General features: G+C 39.5%; 1 protein-coding gene across 1 annotated transcript in view; it reads left to right on the forward strand.

Moving 5' to 3' along the window:
- The first annotated feature begins 852 nt into the window (after positions 1-852).
- The window catches only part of LOC140351273 (zinc finger matrin-type protein 4), a 41,355-nt gene continuing 28,644 nt past the window's right edge, over positions 853-13,563 (forward strand). The window contains exon 1 of the mRNA XM_072437047.1: positions 853-1,034. Within this exon, the coding sequence (XP_072293148.1) occupies positions 990-1,034 (45 nt within the window). The 5' untranslated portion in view covers positions 853-989. The remainder of the gene's footprint in view (positions 1,035-13,563) is intronic.

Genomic DNA, 13,563 nt, shown 5'->3' on the forward strand with positions numbered 1-13,563 from the left:
GCTCTTCTTCACACCTGAACTAAAATGCTTTCTAAAAATAAACTATTGTTTGTGTTTGCTAAAATGTGAGTCATTGCCTGTTATTTGCAAACTAGTACAAACTCTTTGTCCAAAACATATTTTTTAATGACAAGGTCTATTGCACTCGGCTGTCTGATGATCGAGATGAGGCATTGTAATCGTTTTGTTTTGTGTGCAATTTAGAATAAAATTAGAGCCAGACCCAGTGCCTCACACTGTGCTGACCAACTGACCATGAATGACATTTATCACTTCATGAGCAGTTGAGGCTATAAACTACAGACAGACTGGCTACAGGGTTTGCAGGACCATTTTAAGCTTTTAGGAGGAGACTAGACAATAAAACACACGGCCATATGTTCTTCAATTAAGTGCAATATAGCGTCACAGAAACGTGCACAAAACAAATTCAACAAATCTCCTTGCAAAACCCCCAAAACATCCCCCATTGCAGTCCGGTGGCATCTCTGACTCTCAATCCAAACGCGCGCCCTTCGTGACAGCTGATATTCACGCTGGCGCACCATGCGTAAAACTCCCCTGCTCCACCAGTGTTCCCACTCAGATGATGCGAGTGGGGCGCTGCAGGAGCACCACACACACGCGGCTCTGCCTTCGCGCACCTTCTGGCTACAACCTCCCTCAGTCCGGCTCTGCTCGCGCCGGGATCGCTCCACTCCACAGTCCGGTGCCGCCGCTTTCGTGCAAAGTTTAAGTGACTGAAGATAACGGCCGCAACAGGGAGAGGAGCGCTCGGGGGGAGACGCGCGCGGGAGTAACGGGAGTAACGGGAGGCAGTGGTCGCGCGGGGGGGGGGGGGGGGGGGTGAAAAAGAAGATACATATAAACAACACGCTTCGCTTTTGATCAGAAGTGTTACCACGGAGACGATTGAGGAGCGAGTGCATTTGAGTTTGGACGCGGTGAACGGCAAAGGTGCGCTGAGGATTACGCAGAGCGGCTCGCGGATGGTGGTGGGCGCGTGCGAAGAGGAGTCGCTGCCTCTGTGCAAGGTGAGTGATGGACAGAGCAAGGACAGACTATTATTGTCCATGTCATCTGCTACTGGGCTCGATCTGTGTGTGTCACATGCAAGCTCTGTGAGAAAAACTGAAAGAAGTTCCAACTTACGTTACAATTTAAAGCGCAACAATTTGAGAGGAAATATCAAAAGCATGTCAGGAGGGAAATGATGTTTAGGAAAAGTTGTTAAGACCTCAGAGCTGCTGGAATTTTGTTTATACACTAGTGGATGGAATTGATTCATTTGCTGCCTTTTTACAATTGGGTTTAATGACATTCAAGACAACTTTTACAGACTTTAATCAATTATAAAACCCATTTGCCAAGCTATTTCAAACCTCAATTCACCACAGACTTTACAAAATAATAGAAGACAAACAGGTTTTCCACTTGCAGCAAACCAATGGGCTTGTCCCGTCCCTTCACCACAACTATGCACAATGTACTCCCAATATATCACGCATTCAGTCACATTCAATACAGATGTTTTATTAGGGCTCCTCTGACAGCAAACTCCAATAAGTCTCCTCTACGTCAGTGTTTTTGGGGCTCAGGCTTCATACTCTGTTTACATACACTTATTGATTAAAGTACGCACACGAGGTCCTCCGTCCTCAGATGGGATCGATTTTTACCCGCAATGACTTAGTCCGGGTCACTGCAGCAGACAAGCTGAGAATATCTGTCTTTGATGAGTCATAATAATACAGGCAGGTGAACTTTTTACCTCGACTTTATAATGAAACACGATATGATACGCAGTTATAGACAAGACTTCAGGCAGTTTTGATGCTCGTACTGTACAAATCGTGTTGGACCAGTGTACTTTTGTGCCAGTCCTAAGCCTGTATGATTGAAGATGGCAAAAAGAAGATACAGCCGAAATGCAAACTGATATTCAAACTAGGCTAAAAATATAAAAAAAGAATATTAAAACTATCAAAACTCATTTGAGCATCGATCAACACTATAAATGACCTTGAGCTTTTTCAGAACTCCAACCCAAAGTCAAATAAAAATAGTTCTGTATTTCAAAATGATACTTCGCAGCTAGCGGCGGGCGACATTGACAAACATGAATGTCTCGATATATCTTTGCATTTCGATAGCCACATTCAGACGATATTCTGACAATCCATCAGAAATGTGCTAAAATGGGCCTATACATGTCTTGGTTGAGGTTCGAGCATTGCATGAACAGTAGGGGCTGTGAAACTAACACCCAAAGTGGGGAAATATGACTTTATATGTGTGTTTGAAACATTATTCTTGCATGGTTTAGCTTTATCTGATCCTTTGCAGTTATTTTGGTTATTTTTTAGACCACATATTGCTTATCTCAAAATCAACTATTGGGATTATCCTTTTTTGGATATATCTCCCACCTCTTGTCAGAGTGCACTTGGGGGCAGAGGACTGCTACGTATGGGAAGTCAAAAGGGAAAGTGTAACCTAACAACTCAAATTTAGGTCAATGTCTTGTGCACAAATAGGGTAAAAGTGAGAAGTAGCACAGACATGACAAGTTAATTAGCATGTTCATAATGTGGAACGCTGAGGGATTTTCTCTGCCGCTTGGAAGGAGCATTTTCACGTGTCTCTTGGGACAATTGGGAGTGTGATTAAGTGACTGTCATGGAACAGGTGAAGGCAAGAGACGGTTTGTTTACCTGCAACTCAAGTAGAAGCTACAGACAGTTACAGATGATGTGAAAAACAGGATGCTTCACTTGTGTGGGAACAAGATAGATGGAGCAGATCTATGATGATTATATTGCTTTCTTGGATTACTTTAAAATGTAAAATTTGATGTTCCTACACTTGTTGTGCATGTTTTTCCTTTGCCTATTGGCCGAAGAAAATGAATGAACGGATTTTGATAAATGTCACTACAGACCAAGGGTATAATAACATTTAGAGTTTTGGAGATACGTGCTTTCTCACAGTTTGGCCTCCTTAAATTTACCAAGTCTTAATTTACTACTCTATTTGTCCAGCTTCTAACACAAAATAGGCCTATTACCATTAGACCTAATATGTGTTTGTTCTTAGGCTTATTTTGTGTTAGATTTTCCAGGTCCAAAAAAACTAAATTCTGTTTCAAAACTTCAACAAACAGCTTGGGGCTTTTTGGTCGACAGACACTTTTCTGTCAATAGAAGCGTGTGTTTGGAGAGATTTTAAAGGAATAAATTAAATGTTTTAATGTTAAGTGACTTATCAGCCAGTCCCTCCTACATTCTGTTCGAAAGCAGAAGGATCTGGAGCCGCACCATGAAGGGCGTCAAAAACCTGTCCTAACGTGGGACGGACCAACCACAGCCACTATCTGTGTCCCTCAGATGTGGAGGGCAAATCCTCTTGAATATCCTTGTATCATTCAGAACAAAATATAACTTATTAGACCTCAGATACAGATTAGTACTTCACTTGTTGATTCTGCAGAAATTCACATGATTTACACTTTTTTTCCCCACCTTTTACTTATGGAGCTCACCAGACCTGCCCAATTCGAAATTCACCATGGTTCTGGAAGTAAATTTCTCATTAAATATTGAGAGTTAAAAGGCCTGGCGGAGGCTAAGCAGGTATGAGGTAAATAATGTCCATAACACAGCCCAAAAAACACATGCATAATGTATTAATAACCAGTTTTCATAGTTTCAGAAACATATGTCTGAATTATAGGTCTTGTGTGCTACATAACAGATTAAACCCTCGCAAACCTTCAAACTGTTAATATATATATCCATCCATCCATCCATTTTCTACCGCTTGTTCCCTTTCGGGGTCGCGGGTGACTGGAGCCTATCCCAGTGACTTCGGGCCTTAGGCGGGGTACACCCTGGACAGTGGCCAACTTGTCGCAGGGCCAACACAGAGACACAGACATTACAGACAGTTCACGCTCACATTCATTCACTAGGGCCAATTTAGAGTCACCAATTTTGCCTAACACATGTATGTCTTTGGACGGTGGGAGGAGCCGGAGAACCCGGAGAGAACCCACGGTAACACGAGAAGAACATGCAGACTCCACCCAGAGAGATCATGTGATGTTGGTCTGGTCCGGGAATCGTGATCTCCTTCTTGGGAGGCAAGAGCGCTAACCGCCTTTGCCACCGTGCACCCTAAAAAAAAAAAAAAAAAAAAAAAAAAAAAATATATATATATATATATATATATATATATATATATTTTTTTTAATCTGTATTGATAAAATGAATGGACAATTTGCTTACGAACCAAAGCAATGGGCGGTCCATAAGCCTCTGTGTTTGTTTAAAAACGTTTCTCTGATTGGTTAATCCGCCTGTCAATCATGCCCATCTGAACTAGAGAGTAAGTATTGTTAAAGCGTGTGGGCCTGGCTGGTCAGGCAACTGATTTCTGGTATGTCCTCTTGTTTTTATATTAATTTAAGTCTGAAAGACTTAAATTAATGTTGTTGTTCTATAATAAGAAAACATTTAATTGAATAAAAATGAACTATTCTGCCATATAGTCCAGCCATACAAAAATATGATTTGTTTTATTCCTTTTCTTACCAGTGGTTGTATTGTTATTCTTTTATTCTACTTCTCGTTTCTTTAAATGATCCATCACAGTTTATGTGTGTGACTTATGGTCTGCTCCATAGCAACAGGCGGCATATCTTCTTCTAATATCTTATTTCTCACACCGCATGACCTTTCTATGGTTGCCTTATACTTGTTTATATTTGAGGGTGTGAATCTTTATTGTGACCTGTCTAACCTCTTCAAAATTTGCACACATCATTGTAATAATCATTTACATGTTTACCTTTTGAGAAAAGCTGCAAAAAGCCCTTTTCCTGTTTTGTTTTTGCAGATATGAACACTCTATTACTCATGATTGCCGCGGTCTTGAATAAGTCACACTTTATTTCTCAGTCTGTTTCAACCGCAACAGGAAGCAGAAGGGACATATTTAATGCACAGCCCGCCACGGTTGTCGCGTTATGTTAATATCAGCGTCGGACTAATAGCCGGTTGCATATTTCATATCAGAGCATAGCAGACCGGCGCTCTTTAGAAATCAATTTTCTTTCGCGCCATCATCGTTGTGATTTGGAAACTGGCCCGGTGCCAGATCAGCATAACGTAAAAAGAAGAGAAGGGTATCGTGATGTGGTGGCTGCATATGTGAAAATATGCTGAAAGGTGTACAGTTGGTTCTTGTTTTTGCATTTGCAGTCATCAGTTTATCTCCCTGTGTGTGTGACACGCTTATATTCACATGGCACACACAGTACGCCATCTCTTCAAGGTCATGCCCCATTTACACCAAGCGTCTGTCATTGCAAGTGCAGATTGCCAGCCAAGTGTTCTGAACTAGACCTGAAATATTACACAGCCTTATATCGTTTAGTATCATCTTCCTTTTACTTTGAGGCCATTGTAAATAAATGAGTACTGTGTGCACATCTGGGAAAAAGCTTTTAGGACAAATAATGGTGTTCTTTATTATGGACATAAAAGCAGTACGGTGCAAGGCTCTCTGGGGTTTGGGGAGATTGTTTCAGCACAAGCACAGATGCACCTCACTGTCCTTGGGTCCCCGAGGACGAGGCCACAGTGGCTGCAAAATCACAGATTAAACCAAGATATTTAACATAATCATTTCATTTTATAATATGATATTTATATGAGTTCATTTGAATATTGGAGGTTATATGAACTGGACAACCAATAATGACTCGACTTATCCTTCAATAAATGAGAGCTGGGTTCATATTTTTAAGGGCTCAATATTAAACGTGTGTACATTAGCTCTGCAACAGTATAGAAAAATCATTGCTGTATATGGTAATATGGTATTTCAATTGGGGAGGGTAGAATAATTAAAGGCGGTATGGACGATTTTTCGGCGATTTGAGAATGCAGGCAGAAGTGCGCATGCGCACTCCCACATGCGGACCGATACAACACACACGTGCGGTTGTTTATTAGCGCAACGGAGCGCATCGCATCTCTCGTCTCCCGTAGATTTCTGTCCACTTCTGCGTCAGCGTCTTCTGCGTCTTTCTCTGTCTTCATTTTGCCCCGTACACTGAGGGAACTATATTATGATAGATCCATGCGCTTAGGGACGCAGAAATGTGGGCACGAACCGCACGCGGCTGCAGATGAGCGGTAGGTGCGTTTTATAATTGATACGTGGCAGGACAAATGATTTATCCACGCCACGAGGAAATATGATAGAAAATTTGCTGAAAAAAATCGGCCATACCATCTTTAATGAACAATAGTAAATACAAATGTGTTTATTTATGACAGTTTTTGTATATTTAGAAGTGTTTACTGGTATTATCCTGCTTCAAGGTTATTGTTTCTGTAATATAGTTTCAATATTATCTTTCTTTGAGATATTTTCTGAAACAACAGATCATACTTTAGAAAAATTTGTATCGTGGGAGGCCTCAGCTCTTGTTCGTTGTGAGTAGTTAATCCTGCATTTCCTTTTAAAATAACATTGGGTGCAGTGAAAAGAGCATGTAAATAAGATGTGTTAATATTATTGGTATAATTTTGTCTACTAATACAACCATCGATACGTGCAGTCGTAAAACAACGTACAATTTCTCACACGTTTTAAAGACTTAAAGATTCTGCATGTAACCTTTTGTGACCCGTGCAGAGGCGACTCACGCACAATAAGAATCCAAGGTGTTTGAGCCATACACTATATAACATCTCCATGGAGACAAGGAGGTGGCAGACTCTCCGCTAGACCAGTTACATAGTGCACCTTTGAAATGATTAATAAATAAAAGTCTTAGAATTCAATGTACAAATCATTAACAGCTCAGACTGATTCAAACCAATGAAAAAGGCAACAAAAAAATCACTGATTTGAACTGCCTTTTGCTATTTATAAATTGAAACTGAATCCTTACGCCTTCAATTCATTTTTGTTCTAATGCTGTTGGAGACAATCAGAACAGGCATTAAATAAGTCACCACTAGAATATCCTTCTACATAATGCCAGTGTCCAGGCGACATTGGATTAGGTGTAAGTCTTATATAAGCAGCCCAACACAATGACAGCCAATTGCTTTCACAGAAACACTGTTTGAGGACATGACCAGCACACTCAGTTTCTATCTCTTAAAAAGAGTCTAAATAAATTGTTTCTTACCTCTGGGCCATTGTTGGGATTGCCGCAAGCACAACTCATCTAGCAAAATCACACATACCACACGGCCAGGCTAATCCTTCAACGCATTCACAAATTGGATCACAGTGATGGACAGTAGATGCTACAAGGACATTAGTGTGCATGGCCCCAGGGAAAACTTCATCATTACCAACACAATGTGATGAATACAACTTTAGGACAGAGAGACAAAGTGAGATAGGAACAACATAGTGGAAGATTAGATGATGTTACAATAATAATAATTACAAATGGTTACATTTACAGTGAACAATTAAGCTGTTCACTATGTTGTCACAGCCGACATGTTTTAGTCATGAATTACTGGACTTATTCTAACCCTGGATAAACGCTGTACGTGATGATGTGTCGGTAAATGTAGTTATATGACCCAGAATAGCTTTATATTCAAATAAGATATTTGTAAGAACACCATGCCTCTTTGTTGTATATTTTTGTAAAAAAAAAAAAAAAGTCTCTGAAATGTCTTATTCTTGATTTTGTCTTTACTTACAGGGCACATTAAAAAAATACTTTAAAATTCAAGGATCTAGTTGACTTAAAAACAACACAACTCATGTATAAAATAAATAAATAGATACATATCTGCATGTACAAGAACAATTGCAAAAGAGGGAGCGTGGATGTGATATATTTAGAAAATGTGAGAACAAATATAACGCAGCACTGTATTTAAGTTGTTGGGGTTAATGTATGGAATAAGTTGGACCAGGACCAGGACCAGACTTTTTATATTACTTTAGCCTTTGGGAAAATGTCTGAATAAACCAAACTGAACTGAACTGGGAAGGCAGTAGTGTTACCTAATGGAGCAGAGGGAGCATATACAGTTTAGCTGCCATTCAGCACAGCAGCTCCATATGGTACAGCCACATTCAATTCTACAGATGCCTTTTGTCTCCCACAATTAACTTGGTTTGCCAAAGTTTGTTCGACAACACAAGCACACTCACACAGACACCTAAACTTCTAACAAACTGGCAAAAACTTTGCCCCTTATAATCGTCGTCATCCACCCTCTAATGAAAGCATATTGAGCCCTAAAGCGGTAGCTGTGCTATTAATCCCATTAACATCTAATGACCCAGAGTGAGAAACAGTCAAATATAGCAGCGCCGCAGCTCTGCTGAGAAGAAGAGGTCCTATTAAGGCAGAGAGCTTTCACCGCCTCACTCCAAACCTCTGCGCATGTTACAGGGATGTCACAGTGCAAATCACAGAGCCAATCCAAGCACAATGCAGCCTAACTATCCCACTGTGTTTATGTGTTCAGATAAGATAAGATAAGATAATCCTTTATTGTCCCACATGGGGAAATTTCATTGATGCAACGCAGGTAGATACAGAGGTGGATACAGAAGAAAAGAACAGATCACTTATAGGAAGTTTGAAAAACACTCTCAGTAGAAGATCTCCTATAAACAAAAACTCCCATAGACAAATAAATAAATACATAAATACCATTGCATGTGATCACGACAGTAATTGCACATGAATATGTTCAATTCAAGAGGTTTATAAAAAGATGATGATTTTAATGGTGGTCTTTTAAAAGGTGTGATAATATTAGACTTTAGATGAAGAACTATGTTGTCCAGTGTGGCATATTTCCTGTTACTGCTTTGAAATCCAACGTGAAGGTCTAAAGCTGAAAGTATTTTGATTTGTATTAATGCAATGACAATATAACATTTTACGAATCCATCACAAATGTGTTAAAATATAATGCAGTCAATCTTTGTGGTTCAAATATCACACAAAAGGTGAATGAACTGTAAAATTAACCACAGAAGGGCAGGGAAATCACTTTATACTATTGTTTGAAAGATTACACAGCAAGTTTTTGAGATGGATGAAATGCTTGATATTTTAATTGTGCATATTTCCAAAACAACCTTCATCCACATTTCAAGGTATGAATAAATCATTTGCTGTTTGGCATTTTTTGGCATCATTTGCTGCATCAAAAGAAAAACAGTATTTCAGTAAAAGTCATTATCGTGTTTGGATGGTTACTTGTCACTTAAAAGTTTAAGCAATATTCCTGTGATTATTGACATGGTTTGCTTCTGTAATATGCAACTGCTACAGCCTCACAATTTCTCTAGCTGCTATGTCTCCTGGGGAAAAAAAGGTTTTTAAGAGCATAAATCAATTTAAATTAGGAGCCGAAAGTGAAAGTTAATTTTAACTGTACCATAATTCATGAGATAAATTACAAAGCAAAGTGAGCACATTAAATCTCCTACAGTGCAGTGCATTTTTAGAGCAACCTCGTCCCTTGCTTAGCAGTTTTAAACACATGTATAATTCATTTAAAGCGGCCGTTGGATTACTGTCCCCACTGTGAGAAAGAACGATCTGGTGTGGAAAACACGTTTAAGGAAGAGTGTATGTGCTGCACTTTTTAGCAGAAGACGTCTCGCCTCCGTCCCTCTTCCATCTTTCATGAATAGTACTTTCCCTCCAGGCTCGGCCCACAGTTGGGAGATAGAGAACTTTTTCTTTTTTTTATCCACCTGTTTTGTTTCTACCAAGGTGATCAATGTGCTTCGCTGAGACAGATTATTGCAGGTGCGCTGTAAGTTAAGTAAAGTTTCATGGACTTCGCATTCATTTTGACATGGTATATAGACTTTAGCAGAGACTACGCTTCCACTGCTACTGCTATTTTGATGGTACACTTTAAATATAGCAAAGCAAATATGATTTTTGCTCGAGAAAGCGACTTGCAATCTAAAAAAAACACATAAGCTTTAGTTTGAGGTTGTTTTGTCTCTCTCTCTGTTACTTTGCCCTGATTCTTGAAAAGCACCGGCCCTTCTTAACCATACTTTTTGACATCTCTATTGTACAACTCCTGATGCACTCATTTGCACTGTTTGAGTCAAACAGATTTTTGTTAGCGGAAAAGACTTTCATTCGTCACGGTGAACTCTATTATAAGGTGTGATTTCAGGAATTTGTTATAGATTCCGTTCACGTTTATCATTAGCATTTCACTTTTATCCATTTATAATAGATTAAACTTTTTTTCAGGGACAAAGAAGCAAAATCATTATGTTTTTGAGTTATTTCGCTGGCATAGTACAAAGCCCGCTGCTGCTGTTGCTGTGCAAACAGAATTGAGTGGCTTTGAATGGGAGACTTTGGCTTGCGTTCCTTTGAAGACTTCATTCCCTCAGTCTTGTACCTTTGATTGCCATTGTAGAAAGGGGAGAGTTGTTAATCTTAGAGCGTGCATGAGGAGGGGCAAAGAAAGCGCTTTACAGAGAAAGAATACATTACCAGGAGCAAAATATCAAAAAAGCATCAACATACTCCAGGATGCTTCATGTATTATCAAGACAACTTTGCCAGTCCCAACAGAGCCTCATTAAACTGGTCATAAATCAATATCTTATCCTGTTTATACCTAATTTACAAGACATTTGAACGCAGCCCCAAATTCCGACCATACGAGCCCAATCCACACATTACCACGCGTACGAAGTAGAAGTAGTGAGTGAAAAGGACCCTACTGTCTGACCACCTGCTGTTCTCCTCATTATCGCTCCGTCTCTGTCTGTCTCTCATGTGTTTGTACTGTATCCTTTACATGCAGCTGCAGCTCTCCTGTCAACACAAGCAGCACTGCATTTACAATATCAGATTATGCTAACTGGACAGCACAAAAACAGAGTTGTATTCTTTTTAATGAATGGACTTCTTTCTTTTCCCAAGTCGTTTTGGATCAATAGTGTGATTTAAAATGTCCACATGCAGATAAAATACATAACAGGGGGTATTTCACACTGGGGACTTGCTTTTAGCTATTCCAGTCATACTACAAGCATTCAGTGATGTGCTTTTTATGGTTGGCAGTGGTTTATTACATATGACAATTACAAACTGGTGCAATTAATGTGGATTGACCAATTGTAACTGGCACTAATAGAAGACCCTGGTAACAAAGATGTTATTGTTCAAAATACAAATGAACTATGAATAGTCTATGAGTGAAAAACAGTCTATAATTTATAATGAGTTGGTTTTATATCGTAGATTATTTTATGCATCTACTTACATTTAGCGCTGTGTAACTTTATTGGTAGGAACCTGTCACCTGCTTTTCTCCATGGAGATGTCATTACTCGGCCCGTACATAGTGCACCTTTTGAATGTGTTCAAATCTATTATATCCAAATACTTGTTTGCTTCAAATCAGGGTGTATTGTGAGAAATGAATAAGAAATCTCTAGGCAAGGATTTCAGAGAAATGATTTACAAGAACCATGGACTGCAATGTAATGTTAATGTGTAATGTGTTTATTGAATTCCTTTTCATGTTAGGCACAAATGTAAACCGCATTTTAAACATTTCCTAAGGCTAGCAAACAGGAAGAAGGTAATCCTTCATTTCTTCAGCACTGTGACTTACTTTTACGCATTAGGACGTATGCAACTCAAATGATATTAGAAAGATGTCTGTGATAGTTTTTCCAACCACCTTTTCAATTACAACCAACACACAGTATTCATTTGTCTTCTTCACTCGCATTCATAGGTGTCTAGTTCATAAACGACGCAAGAAAAATTAATAAACAAGCCCACACAGACATTAAATGGCAATTAATCACCAAATGTTGCAGCACATGAAGCCTGAATTAAAAATTTAAATGCCTTGTTCTTAAAGATAAGGATAGAAACTGTCAGACCTGCAGGCCGTTGTGAAAACTAACCCAGTAAAAAAATAAATTACTCCTTATCAGTAACCTATTTTAATTTGCTGTTAGGAATCCCTTAGCCACATGTATAACACCGTATATAGACTAATAAATTATGGATTTTCAGATTAACTGTGCCCCGCCTCCAATTATAGCCATTTTTGGATGCTTTCTGCTGTTTGGCCTTATGTAGCCACTGATAAGAATTGTATTATTCCAGCTGGAGTCACAACACTAACAGGATTTATGATATTGAAATCCTCCCTTACAGCACCAGACTTCTCTCCTTCTGCCTCTCTTTAATTATTTCACTTTATCTGTCTCCATCTCTGTGCTCCATTGCCTCTGCCATTCCATTAATCTCAGCAACAGATTGCTTTCTATTAATTAGTTCTCATCTCCTATCTTGCATGTAATGATTAGGTAATGGAGATATTAGGAGATATGGACAGTTCTGCATTCACAATGACTTTTAATTTTCTGGGAGATTAGAATTGGTTTGGCTACAAATCCAGAGCGCGACATATTTTTCACCAATTATGACTGTCACTTTGTCAATGATTAATAGCCAATACAGTAAACTATATTACGACAAATGACTTAATAGCTTTGTGTGTCTTGGCATTCCCCTGACTGCCGCAATTAACATTTGAATGTATACTGTCCCTCGCAGATGTTAATGGCTTATTCAGCGCTTCACGTAAAAGCTATCAGAGGTTGTTTGTCTAACGTATCTCCTCCTTCATTTGGTCTTGGGGTCATGCTCAGGTTGTGACTGATGTGCCGGGAAGTGTCTATGCAGCACGTAGCTTGTTAATTGGAAGGTCCAAAAGGTGCGTTAAACAAACGGAGAGAGAAGAGACAGCGGTCATTACCATAGCGCTTCATTGTGCGGAGAGCGGCACATTGTGTTGGAAGTAATTGCACACCAGACTTGAGATAAAGAATAGCAATTTCCATCAATCGCGTGCCCTGCTGGCTCGTGCTCGTTTCCATGGGTTTCGGAGTGATGAAATTAAAACTAAATATTAGATCTGGCCCTGCGACAAGTTGGCCACTGTCCAGGGTGTACCCCGCCTAAGGCTCGAAGTCACTGGGATAGGCTCCAGTCACCCGCGACCCCGAAAGGGACCAAGCGGTAGAAAATGGATGGATGGATGGATGGATAGATCTTTTGAATGGTATAAGTCCTCAAAATATTACTTATGGCAGGAAGCTGAAATTTGGTGTGATCTCATCCTGGATTACAATGCCATCTTAAAGAACTGACCTCTGTAGCTTCTCATGTGGGTGACTTATGAGGCGTTCTCTTCCTGGAGGCAACAAGTCTGGGCTGTTTTAATGGCAGACGCGCTTTCGGACATGGTGCTCAGTCTAATAATGCCAGAGGGGCTAGACCCTAATGAAAAGAATAGAAAATTGAACAGAAGACCCCCGCACAGAGCACATCATTAGAGCGTTTTACTGTATATGAGAATGGAAGGAAAACACAACTGCCACGTTGTCAAGATGCCACCACCACCACACAGTATATAGTTATATTTTGTACTTCAGTTTTGACTCATGTAAATGTTTTTAGAGGTAAAACATGATGAGGAATAATTTATTTTT

The sequence above is a fragment of the Eucyclogobius newberryi genome, unplaced genomic scaffold (assembly GCF_026437365.1).
Source record: "Eucyclogobius newberryi isolate DKJ021-1_F unplaced genomic scaffold, fEucNew1.0.hap1 SCAF_8, whole genome shotgun sequence".
NCBI lineage: Eukaryota > Metazoa > Chordata > Actinopteri > Gobiiformes > Gobiidae > Eucyclogobius > Eucyclogobius newberryi.